We start from the raw sequence: 13213 nt of genomic DNA on the forward strand, positions 1-13213 counted from the left end.
TTCAGCCACTGCAGCTCGCATCACTGATGTCCCGAGCTTCACCAGCCTCCACAGTGTCCGCTTATTATTATCCATAACCTGTGTGGACTCTGTTAGTCTGTACACAAGCTGCACATTTTATGATTAATGAAAAAAATAGGAGAAAAAATAGGGAGCAGCTGAGAGTGGGAGGAAAGAAATCAAAACGTCCTGTGACTCATGAAGTGGGAGACGATGTTATTTTAGATTGTGGTGGAGAATTTTGGTTTGCCCCCAAAAAAAACTAAGTTTACACTACATCAGAGAACATAGCTGAGTCCGTGCTGTGCTCAGAAATGTGTTCATGTCATAAACGACACAAAAAAGTTCTCTTGTTCAATAATGTTTGTTCAATGTTGAGAAGACGTGTTCTGGAAACTTAACTTAAATCTATCGTGTGTAGTATGTTGTAAATAAATGCTTACATGACAAAAAATCCACTCAACGTGAACTTATTAGTGTTTTCTAGGGCTTTCAACTGCATTTTAACTGTCTTCATCAGTGGATGAAGTTAGCCCAGTTGTCATGGAGACTGTCCATGACAACTGAGTGCAGAGGATATCTCCATGGCAACTGAGCAAGCTCTCTCTGCCGATGAAGACTGGCCGAAAGCTCTGGAACACAGCTAATAAATGGACGTCCAGTTGATTTTGTTTTGGTGGAACTTCTGATTCTAAAAGGTCGAGAAGGAACTTTTAAGCAAACGCGATAATCCTTAAAGTGCTCCGAAAACATGAAATCTGAACAACTACTATTCCTAAACAACCGAACATCTGCTGAGGAAGACTGTGACATGCAGTCAAAAGCTCCAGAACAGCTACTGAGTGGACCTCATTATGTACATCAGCAGTAACTGGATCTACAGGCACAGTTAAAGGACCATTAATATACCCATTGCAAACACACTAATACTGTGATTCAACTATGCTGTATATTCACTGTAAACATCCCATCCAGCATAAATGCTTGATTTCTCTGTAAGTTGTGTAGTTGACAAGCTCTATTGTCATACGATACAACTCAAAAACACAAACGAAGCAGCTGTTCACTGCTGGAAGGAAGGGAAGAGGACGTGGGAGGAAGAACAGCAGCTCCAGTGACAAGCCACAAAACAAAAGATGAAGTCAGAAATGTCTGAAAATGTATTCTTTTAAAAATCTGGCAGTAGTTTGCCAAAGTTTGGCTTTGATTGGTGACTGTTTGAGGTCTCTGGATTTAAAGTGTATTTAGTAGTAGTAGTAGTCGTCCACAGCAGTGAACACATATTTAACTGTTTGTTTTGGATCGATGCACTTTGTCCTACAGAGTCTGAATACACTTATTGTAGAGGTGCAATACACAACTACTGAATTAATCACATAGAGAGTCATTTTTAAAGAAGAAAATGTCCAAATTCTCTGATTCCAGCTTCTCAAATGAGTATATCCTGGTTTATTTTAGTCCTCTGTGACAGTAAACTGAATATTATTGGGTTGTGGACAAAACTAGATATTTGAGGACATCATCATATTGGTTGCAGCTCTAACTCATTGTAAGTGACATCAGACAAAAGTATCTACAAAGAGAATGTAACCTAATGCTTAAGATAACACCAGTCTTTCTTTAAAATGAGGTATCTCCTTCTGTTAAACACCAAAAACGCTACTAATTAGTGTTAACTTTAATAATAATTTAGGGCTTTTTTTTTAAAGAGTGTGGGGTCTGTGTTTGACTGTCAGGTGGTCATGAAGGCTGTACCACCAGCTGTGTGTTAGTGTAATATTGTAAACATCATTGTTTACATCTATAGCAGCTTCTAGAGGAGGTAAACAAACCTACCTGATCTTGTAGTTGGGTAAGGTGTGTTTCTTCTTGATGACTCGTTTCAGCTGGTTGACTATGATGGAGGTGAGCTGAGGCAGGGGTCTGCCCTCAAACTGAGACTTCACCTCAAAGTCCACCAGTGGGTCCTCCAGGAAGGAGAAGGACCAATGGGAGAAGGGCATGCGTGTGAACTGCAGCCTCAGCCTCCCCTTCACCCTCTTCATCTTCACGAACAGGTAGGCGGACTTCCCGAACACCAGCTCCACGTCGATGGCCAGGTGGAAGCCTCCGTTATACTCGATGTCCACCTCAAAGTTGAGCTCCTCGGGCATGCCGTCCTCGTTCTTGTGCAGCGGTTGAACCAGTGTGGCCGTTTTAAAGACGGGCAGAGAGTTACCCAGAGAGATGTCCCGCAGACTCAGCCCCTCCAGGAGCCGGCCTGCAGTCTTGGTTTGCAGAAGCTCCTCAAACTCTACCTTGATCTTCTTGGTGAGCCAGTGTCTGACAGCTGGCGTGTCTCTCAGCTCCCTGAATAGGAACAAAAATATAGCGTTGAGGAAATTGCAGGTTTCCGCTTTGGCCCCATCAGTGTGCTCGCTGTGAGGAGGCGGTGGAGGCTGTTTGGGGCCGGGGACAGCCGAGTCCTGCTGCCTGCTGGAGAGGCCCTCTGCTGCGGCTGCTGTGCTGTCCTGCTGTTGCTGATGCTGCTGTTGGCCTGGCTCATGTTGGGTATTAAAGTAATCCTTCAATGCGTTATCAGGCACTACTTTAACATACTGCACCGTCCTGCCTGCGGGCTCAGGGCTCCTCCGGTATATGAGCAGGAACTGTAACACCAACGTAACGACTGCTCCCGACAGAGCGGACAATAATATTAAGTAAATCATGTCGAGCAGCAGCTCTGTCTCCGTCTGTGAGTCACAGTGTGTTCATTATCAAACGTTTCTCCGTGTTAACAAAGCAAGTTCCACCTGGTCGCTCTCAAAGCTGCCATATCATCTGCTGCTTTCCTGAGCTTCAAGATTCTCACCTGATTGGACGAACGTCCCCGTGCGTAGTGACGTAGGCAGAATGTGTTTTTGTTGATGCGTTCAAGGTGTGTCGGATTCACTACCTGCCTGCAGGAAAAACCTGTTTCCCCATATGAAGAACCTAGTATTTAGGCGGCGTGTTATCTCCAACTCGTCAAAAGTGTGAAGACATGCGACTAATAAATAACACAGCCGCGAATTCTATCCGATTTTCAACAGTCAAAGACAATTAAAATGACAAGCAAAACGAATAGGGTGGAATAGGATCATGTGGGACACTTTTTGTTTACCTTATTCACATATGAATCCAACACATTATGTCAGTACCTAATATCATTATGAAATCCCTGAGATGTTTGCTTGTTAAACCAGGAGACAATTTTTGGATATTGTACTCAAAAGGAAAATGGCACATATATAAATAGGCCATTCCTCATGCCAAATCATTTCAGAATTTATAGATTTAGTAATGTGGGACACTAGTTTTTAGACTTAGAAATACTTTGATTTATACAAAGCAGCTTTATCTGCCAAAACATTATGAAATGTGCATACCCATATTTGGTCAATTAATTTTGTTGACCTACATGTTGTTTTGCTTTCTGCGTCAGATTGTTAAAAAAAACTAGTAGCCTGTATGTTCACATGTGTAATGTTAAACAATATAACTTACACAGTTTGCATATACAAGTTAGCTTTAGAATAACTGAATAGAAAAAGTTGTCCCACATTAGTCATTGTCACACATTACCCTAATCCACCCTACATAAAATGATCTCGTTATTACGCAATACAAATGTATCGCGTTAAAAGAAGAGATATTTGTCTGAATAACATCATACCAAGATATCACATTAAGAGAAAAATAACTCTACTCTCTCTGCAGTCAGTTGGTATGTTGTTATATGAAGAAACTTCCTTATGGCACAATGAAAATAGATCCAGTCAAGGATGCAGCTGCAATGAAGAATCATTAAACATTCTATGCTGAGTGGTATATTTAGTACTGGAGAGTCAGCTGTATGAAATGTATAAAGATGTGCATATTGGGTCTGTTTTATAACTCTCAGTCATTAATGAGCCATAAATGGATGAAGACATACTTTTAACCATGCGTTTGATAGCTGCTTGCTTCACAAGTCTTCAGACCTGTCATTGAAACATACGATAAAGAAGTAGTGCACTTCTAATGGTGTTGTTTATGGTTGTGCGCCAGAACAACTGTTTAACCCATATCATTCTTTCATCACATGCATGTGTAAACTATCATCAGCAGTGATATTCCCTCATCATCAATTTTAACTGTCAAAGATATGACTGATTAATTTGTGGCTCTACTCTACAGGGTGTGTCACAGATAAGGATAAAGGAACATTAACAGGGAAGTCAAATGATGCTTCCTAATTGGTCAATATTAACTTTATAATGCTTTATTACGGTTTTGATTGACATTTTACAGATCGCTGTTAAGAAGCAAAAATCAAAGTCAGTGCAATTTGTTATCAGTCTACACATAATGTTTTATTCTGATTGACTCTCTTATGTGTGAGTTGACATGTTTGTTGTTTCATCGTTTATACAATTGAGCTCCACCATCACTTAAAGCTACACCATGTCGTCTATTGTCTAGTGCACAAGCATAAAGACGGACATGCGCGCACACACACACACACACACACGGATGACGCAGTGAACATTGCTGCCAATGGTTTCAAACTATTCCAAAGATCGACATGTGGCTGTAACGCACCAAGAAATTGAAGGAAATGCATTGAATACATGTATTAGACTTCAATGATATTCACAAGGAAGTTTTGGTGAGAAACACAATATGTCAATTTAATTTGTTTACAAGAAAGCTCCACAGGCTAGCAATGACTGTGTGAAAGTCACTCAATACATTGACATGGAAAGAACCTTCAGCTAGGCCAGTAGAAACTTCAGCGCTTCCACAACATAGATTTCAAATAATAATGAAAAATAACTTTTTTTTTTTAAAAAAGGTCCTGAGTCAGTCAGAGTTTATTGCAATCAAATACTATTTATTGTGTATTAAGCATTACACAAGTAAAGTGAGGCTGGTCCATGGAGCAGACACTGAATCACAAACATGCTCTTATACGTATATCCACCCCTAACTCCATCTATTTCCCTAACTCCTCCTTGCTTTCACAAATGTAGGGATTGTTCACTATTATTTACAGACTTCTCTCTCAGATATGACGTCATTAGTGACCTTCAGTTACAATGTATTTGCAGCTCCAGACAATAGTCATTTGTGTTACCATGACATTTGTGTTACTTCTGGCTCTGATTTGCTGTAAACATGGCCTTTAATGATCATTTAACAGTTATATATAAACCTTAATCACATGATTACTGACCTTATACTTATGCTCACTTGTGCCCAGTAAGTTTCAGTTCTTCATTTGCAGGAGACACAAACCACTTCTGGTAGTTACATGAGGCCTGAACTGCAATCATATTAACCCTCCTGTGGTCCTTGAGTCAAGTAAGGAAGGGAGGAAGAAGGAAGGAAAAGAGGGAGGAAGGAAGGAAGGAGGGAGGGAAGGGAGGAAAGGAAAGAAGAAAGGGAGGAAGGAAAGGAAAGAAGGAAGGAAGGATACAAAGAGGAAGGAAGGAAAGCAGGATAGAGGAAAGAAGTAAGGGAGGAAGATAGGGGGAGAAAAGAAAGAGAGAAGGAGGGAGGGAGGAAGGAAGGAAAGAAGGAAGGAAGGTTGGAGGGAGGGATGAAAGACGGAAGAAGGGAGGAAGGGAGAAAGGAAGGGAGGAAGGAAGGAAAGAAGGAAGGGAGGAAGGTAGGGGGGAGGAAAGAAAGAGAGAAGGAGGGAGGGAGGAAGGAAGGAAGGAAGGAAGGAAGGAAGGAAGGAAGGAAGGAAGGAAGGAAGGAAGGAAGGAAGGAAGGAAGGAAGGAAGGGAGGAAAGAAGGAAGGAAGGAAGGGAGGAAAGAAGGAACAGTCAAAACAGACGGGGTCAATTTGACCCAGGAGGACGACACAAAGGTTAAAGGAACATTACTTAAATGTACCTGTCATTGTTTGGTTAATAGGTAATTGCCATCATTACTGTAGAGACAGCTGACACAAACCCATCATTCAGGTTACTGGACATGACTTTTTCAGGAGCAAGAGTAAATATTAAAAAAGGTGACCTGTTTGACACCCAGGTTTAGGTGTAAGGCTTCTACAGTTCAGCTTCTCAGGTCTGTGTTCTCTGATGTGATATATGGACAAAAGTGAAGCATGGAAGTGTTATTAGGATACAAACTGTCACTTATTAAAGTTAAGTTCATGGTGTCTGGTCACAATGTCTGTATGGTGATGACCTCAGTGTTTTTTAATACTGGTTACAGCCATGCATACAGTGGGGTAATCAGAGCTTCTTCTTTTCTTTCTGATATTAGTAACCTACTACTGCTGGAAGCAAGTTAATGAGGGCAGAGTTGGGTGGTAGGAAAACTAAAACATTGAGCTAAAAGAGGCTAAAACAGTCCATTAAGTGAAGGGGAGCCTGCAGCGTTCCTGATAAGTCATTTTATCCATTCTTTATATAAGAAATATTGATTAGGGCAGCTTTTTATAATGATGTCATATGCAGTTGTTCCACACTGAGGGTGAAGACTAGCTACATTTATCTGACTGTCACCTAGCTGCACCTGTTTATTGAGTTCTTATGTTTCCTTAACAGTCCAGCAGAGGGCGCTGGTGTAATCTGCTGTTGAAGCTGTCTCCTCCCTCTGTGTTGTTCAGTTGTACCAGGATTGTAATTGCTCTGTTTTACACCTGTTGCTTCTTCTGAGCTATCTTTTGAGATACTGTAGTTTTACACCATGTTACTAAGCAGTTATTTCCCCATCCAGACAACCGTGAACTCAGTAGACACTCATCCGAGCTCTTCTCAGCCTGACCCAGTGGACATAAAAGTTGGACTTAATCTATGATGATTTGGGGTTGTAATTTCATAGTGAGGACATCGTGAGTCCAGAGGTTCTGGCTATTAACTGGTAGCAGGACTGTGTTTGACAAAACCTTCTTCCAGTGGAGTTCCACACTGGGTCAGGTCTGCTCAGAGTCCACTGCTCCTGGTCCTTCAGAGTCAGTACAACTTGTAGATTGAGATCTATTTAAAACAAATATATAGGGTTTTTTTTAATTATTATTTATTTCGAGTATTTTTATTGTATCTATGATTGATTGCTGTTGTGGTGATGATGATTTTTCTCCTTTTATCTGGTATCAGAAGGTGATGCTGCTGCCTGCTGGTGTAATATACATGACAATGAATAGCAGGTACTGGTACTGCCTTTCTTTTCCATCCTCTCCTCGTCTTTCTCTCCTGCTATTAATTGTGTCTCCGTGTTATGGATGAGTATGACAGCTGAGTGTAGCTGCAGTCTGGATACACTCCTGCAGTATCTGTGTCGCATGATACACCTTGCCGTGCAACCTGGATGTATAGTCAGCGATGGACCTGGGGTCAATCAGGTGTTTTGGTCTAATCATCTGACACCCTCAACTGGGCGACCCAGCCGAGGGTGGTCACGCCCTGACTCGTCACCACTCTTAATCCAGAGCCAACGGGAAGCTTTTTGAGCAGCTTCCAAGACTTTCTTAATGGCTCTTCGTCTCTGCATCCCACAGATCCCAGACAGTCCCAGACCCGGTGTATAGATGGCCCTGCGAAAGCCCCCGCAACCCACTTCGACAGGTTCACAGCTGGCCTTCCACCCCTGCCTCTGACACTCTGCTACTAGAGATGCATATTTGTCTGTATTCCTCTCTTGTGCCCCTTCCATCCTGTCTTCCCAGGTTACCGTCAACTACAGGCAACACCACTTCCTTGGTTGACTCGGACATCAAGACCACATCTGGCTTAAGTGTGGTATCTGTGGATTTCACTGGACAAATATCTGATCAACTTTGTCTGAAAGGAATTTGTGATTTGACAAAATTAGATTCGATACGACAAAAACATGATTTCAACTGAAAATGTTAAAAAAGAACCTAGAAGGACAAAAACAACCGTGCTCACAAACACAGGAAACAAAATTGACCGTTTTATATTTTGTTGGCGTGTGAGGTCACGCTACTTAAAGTTCACTTACTAGCTTCTTCTAGAGTTTTCATCCACATTGGACCATATTGGATCATTTGTTATCATGTGACTGAGAATTTGACAGCTGAGTGAAGTCCAGCTGCTGAGAAAGACTGTGATATGCTGTTGAAAGCTCTGGAAAAAAGCTAGTAAGAAGACTTAAGAGTATGCTGAGTAACCAAAGCACATATGGCTGTTCAGACTGGTGTACACTCATGTGCTCACCTGCTACACAAAGTCTCAAGATTCATCATGTAAAGTTTTCATCATGTTTCAGGTGTTTTATTGTGGTTATTAATAATACACTATTTGCCCTATAAGAATTATATAACCCATGATTAGTGCTGACTATAGTTAGGAAAACCACTAATGATATATCATTTAGTTAGAGAAAGGTAGTTAGATTTAATGAAAGGGGGACAAAGTTTATTTTTATTTACAGGTACTGTTCCAACACTGCTGACACTAACACTGTACTTTTCTTAGAACAATGACAGGAACCTTTAAGGAAAACGACATCCTGCTACCTGCTATTAGACAGTATATCATTATGAACATGTATTGAATTATGAACATTTCTCACAACTCTCTTGACACAATATAGAGAGTGAGTGTATGAATGTCAAGAACCAATAGTTTAAAGCTTTACTAATCAATATATCTATGTCAACAATAGATGGAATGACTGTTTATAATGTGAACAGAGTTGCAGTGACAAAGCAAAGCTTTCTAGTCTTTTTTAGCTTTACTTAAAATAACTTCAAGATTTTTTTTCTCAGGATTTAGTGGAGACCAAAACAGAGCTAAAAGAAGAAAAAAGCCTAAATGTCAAAACGACCACAAATCAAACTAATCAATGCTATCTGCTTCATGTCTTCTTGATGTATTATAATAGGTGACTCTTTGACAACACCTTTGCCATAATAACTTTTTAAAGGTGATATTATGTCTTGTTTACAGCTTGTTCTGCTACCTACAACATTACCAAACTAACTAAATAAATAAATAAATAAATGCTACTTTAAGTTATTTCAGCCAATACAGAGATCTTTGACTGATGTATTTTTTGTTGTTTGCTTAAAGTGACATATCTGACTTTTCATTTTAACAATTTAATTGACTGAATAATCTGAACTTTAAGAACAGTTTTTGTATCTAGTGATTTGTATTAGTGCCTCTAAATAATGAATGAAATCCAATCAAAATGTTGTATCTGCAAGAGGATACAAATAGACACAACAGATGATACTCTAGATCTATCATTTTTCTTTTTTTTTTAAAACAAGAAACAGATGGGATCCTAGGAGCAGTGGCACTAATTTCTATTTGGCCCCAACTGGAGACAATTTATTTGGCAGATAAAGATGATAAATGTTATAACTCCATGGGTGATCTCAATTTATGATTAAAATAAATATTTAATAATATATTCATTATTTATTTATTGATTTGTTTATAATAAAAAAAAAAAAATACATCTATTTGTGTGTGTTTAGGTGATTTTGCATGTTTCCGAGGACTGTCCCAAATAAAAATGGTTTTGGGAGAAGGTGAAGGTGAAATAAAAACAGACTTCCCCCCTCAGACACTTGAGACCAGGCCAGCTGACAGTCTTGCCTGGGCCCGGGACGAGATAATCTTAGATGGGCCCCCACGCACCCGGATCTCTCCTTTTCCTTTGCTCTTCCTCTCCTCTTCTCTCCTCTGCTCTTCCTCTCCTCTCCTCAGTGTTGGGGAAGCTACTTTGCAAGCATAGCTTGTAAAACTACACGTAGTTCAGCCTGGCAGTAGTTTGAACAAACTACATTTCTACCCCTGGAGAAATGTAGTTTGTAATGGTTTCCTGTGGAACCATCTCCCAGATTGGGTCCGGAGGGCAGACACCCTCTCTACTTTTAAGAGTAGGCTTAAAACGTTCCTTTTTGATAAAGCTTATAGTTAGCCAGCTTCTAGTTTATGCTGCTATAGGCTTAGACTGCCGGGGGACTCCTACCTCCATGATGCACTGAGCTCCTCTCTCTCTCTCTCTATCCATCCATCTATATCCAATAACATTCATGTACTATTAATGCATTCAATAACCTAAACTTCTTCCCCGGAGTTGTCTGTGCTTTCTCGTCTCACAGGTAATCTGGGCCGGTAGATGTCTGGGTGACAGATTCCAGTCCCGGACCTTCTAGCTTCAATGTTTATGAACTATGTGCTTCTCTCTCTCTCCTATTCTTGCTCTCTCTCCCCTCTACCCCAACCGGTCGAGGCAGATGTTCTCCCACTTTGAGCCTGGTTCTGCCTGAGGTTTCTTCCTGTTAAAAGAGAGTTTTTTCTTGCCATTGTCGCTAAGTGCTTGTTCATGTGGGAATGTTGGGTCTCTTTAAAATTAAAACTTGAAGAGTTCGGTTTAGAACCTGCTCTATGTGTAAAGTGCCTTGAGATAACTTTGTTGTGATTTGGCGCTATATAAATAAAGATTGATTGATTGATTGATTGACAGCTAAAAAAGAGTAGCTTTAGCAACTACTTATACTCATTATACTCATTTAACTCAGCGTTAAATAAATCAACATGTGGTGTATATGAAACTAAATATAATAGCCTACAAAAAATTCACATGCCAGCAGAAATATGCCTCTCAACTCAGTTTGATTTTTTTAAAGAAAAAAAGCTGACATGTTGGTCAACATACTGTAGGTTCACCATAAACATTTTGGGTAATCTATAGACATGTTGGGTAATATAAAGAGGAAATGAAAAGCCTACCCCAATACCCACATGTAAATCAGAAATGTAAATCAGTCAACGAAAAATGTAATAAAAAACCCAAAGAGGCAGACATATTCTAGATCGGTGTGTCTTGAACAACAATGTTGGCATGTCATGACATGATTCATGCCTTCTTTTTTTTTTTTAATTTAAAGCAACATTTATCTTATGTGGGTCTTTTTTTTATAAAAAAAATATTTCATGTGCAGGTGGTCGAGTGGTTAGAGCACATGCCATATACGCTGCTAAATAAAGGCGTCCATGCCAACAAAATCTTTAAAAAAATAAAATAATAATATTTCATGTTATTGGCCAAAATTGTAGTTTGTAAATTGAGTTTAACTACAAAAAATGACCCAAAAAGTAGTTGAAATACTTGACGCAGCACAACATGAATGTAGTTTAACTACCAGCAAGTTACAGCTAATTGTAGTTAAGCTACGTAGTTCAACTACATGTAGTTTAAGTCTCCCCAACACTGCCTCTCCTCTGCTCTTCCTACTCCTACTTTATCAGACTCGGTCATTTTATTGGGCCATAATGCAGGATCGCTGATATTAAATATCTGATCAGTCTCTGATCCATCCTGCTCAGACTCTCTGACGGGGCAGCGAGCCCCTCCGCTCCACTGTGACTCTCTCTCTCTTCTCTCTCACCGGTAGCCTGACTCTGTCCCTCCGTTGCGGGGCAGCTCTCCCGCATCACTCTCTCGGTCACCTGACTGCAGCTGGATCTCTCTCCTCTCTGACGGAGCTACCAAACTCAACTGTTAGCAAAGATAACGTGTTGTGTGTCAGGCTTGTATACAAGCTAATGGACGTTAACATTAGAGCTGACCTGTTAGGTTACGTTACAAGGCTGCCGGTAAACGTTGGCTGCGCTGTTTCTTACCTTGCTCTACGTTGACTTTACTAGTTCCAGCTTCACCGTCACCACCTTTTTTTAAATATTTGTTTAGAAAATCTCTGAGGCCTCTATTTTCCCTTTTCTTCTCTTCATCTCTTTTCTTTACTTTTCTGAGCACCGGACTTGTGCTGACAGGACATTTTTAGCGTACTGAACTTCAAATGACAACATCAAATTTTGATCAGTGGCCAAACCATTTTTGTGTTGGGGGTGGGGGGGTTCTTGACCACTATTTCAAGAGCGATTAGGAAGAAAACAATTAAAAGCTTTTATGTAACTCAAATATTACACATTTTTTCCACAAATAGGCCTATTTAGAAAAAAATATTCCATAATTTAATGTGGGCCCAGTTCTGGGGCAACAGACGCGTTTGCCCCCCCCTATCGGCGGGCGTGCTTGAGACATTTAGTTGTAGGGAAATGTCACACAGATTTGTTAGATAAAAATAAAAGAGTACATGCTTAGAGTTCTGATACTAATATCCCATACAATGATCATCAGCTTAAGCAAAACCTTCCAATGCAAAATATCTACTTAAAATCTACTATAGAGAAAGATGGACTTCTCTAATAATATATACATACGATGTGTTAATGGGTTGTCTCCATTCAAAGCAGTCTCAAGCAGTTCACACACTCTCACGCCTCTCACACCTGACACCTCCTCTCTCTCCTTGCTCTTCTGGCAGCCTGATTTACTCTTTGAGAGAGACATGTTGCTGCATAGAGCACTATGTAGAAATTAGTCGCTTGACAACCTTTTTCTCATCTCCTACCAGGCGGAATGAACCATTTTGCATTTTTGCAAGGGGGTGCAGGTAGTCTCAGACAGTCTTAATTTGATTAAAGCAACCTTATTATTGAACTTTCATAGCAACTTTGATTTTATTTTAATATTTATGACGTCGTTTTTTATAACTGATATATTTAAACAAAAGCCCAGGGCCCCCCCCGTGCTTGGGGCCCAGGTAGACAATTCGAATTTCTCCCCCCACTTCGACGCCCGTGTGTACATGCCCTAAAACTATCTTTCAAGACCACTTACTGCCTTTGTGTTCTGCACTTGGGTACTGATACTGGTACCTTAACAACTGATTTATTTATTTTCTGCCTTATGTCTTTGTTAACGTACTTTATCCTTCCTTTTACCTTTTTCTAAAATATTCATGTAAGAAAACATAATGGAGGACTGTGTAGCTTATATTCTTTTAAATAATTAAATGTTACTGTAAATAAATAAATAGTTGGAATAAACAAAATAAATGAATAGTATTGATTTTCCACAGTTTTGCAGCTTCAGCACAGCACCACTCTGTCTTTAAATGATCACTTCTTTTTTTCTTTTTTAGTAACACATCTCCACCCTCCAGCGCAGCGCTCACACCCAGTCGTGTGGTTGACTATTCTGTGACCGACTTCCGAAATGGAGAGTTAGAATTTCCGAGTGTACCGTGAAGACAGCATTTAATCCTGCTACCTTTTCATCAGTAAAGGTGTTTCATTAGTGTGAGCCGCCGCCGCGGGGCTGGCACTGGCTTTTCTTCCCCCCCTTCAGAGTACAGGAATACTGTGTGTTTTCA

At 40.2% G+C, this 13213-nt stretch overlaps 1 protein-coding gene across 1 annotated transcript in view; it reads right to left on the minus strand.

The window, feature by feature from the left end:
- The window catches only part of pdzd8 (PDZ domain containing 8), a 53186-nt gene extending 50380 nt beyond the window's left edge, over window positions 1-2806 (minus strand). Inside the window, exon 1 of the mRNA XM_062429975.1 lies at window positions 1837-2806. Within this exon, the coding sequence (XP_062285959.1) occupies window positions 1837-2708 (872 nt within the window). The 5' untranslated portion in view covers window positions 2709-2806. The remainder of the gene's footprint in view (window positions 1-1836) is intronic.
- Window positions 2807-13213: the final 10407 nt, after the last annotated feature.

Source organism: Scomber scombrus, chromosome 12 (assembly GCF_963691925.1).
Source record: "Scomber scombrus chromosome 12, fScoSco1.1, whole genome shotgun sequence".
Taxonomy (NCBI): domain Eukaryota; kingdom Metazoa; phylum Chordata; class Actinopteri; order Scombriformes; family Scombridae; genus Scomber; species Scomber scombrus.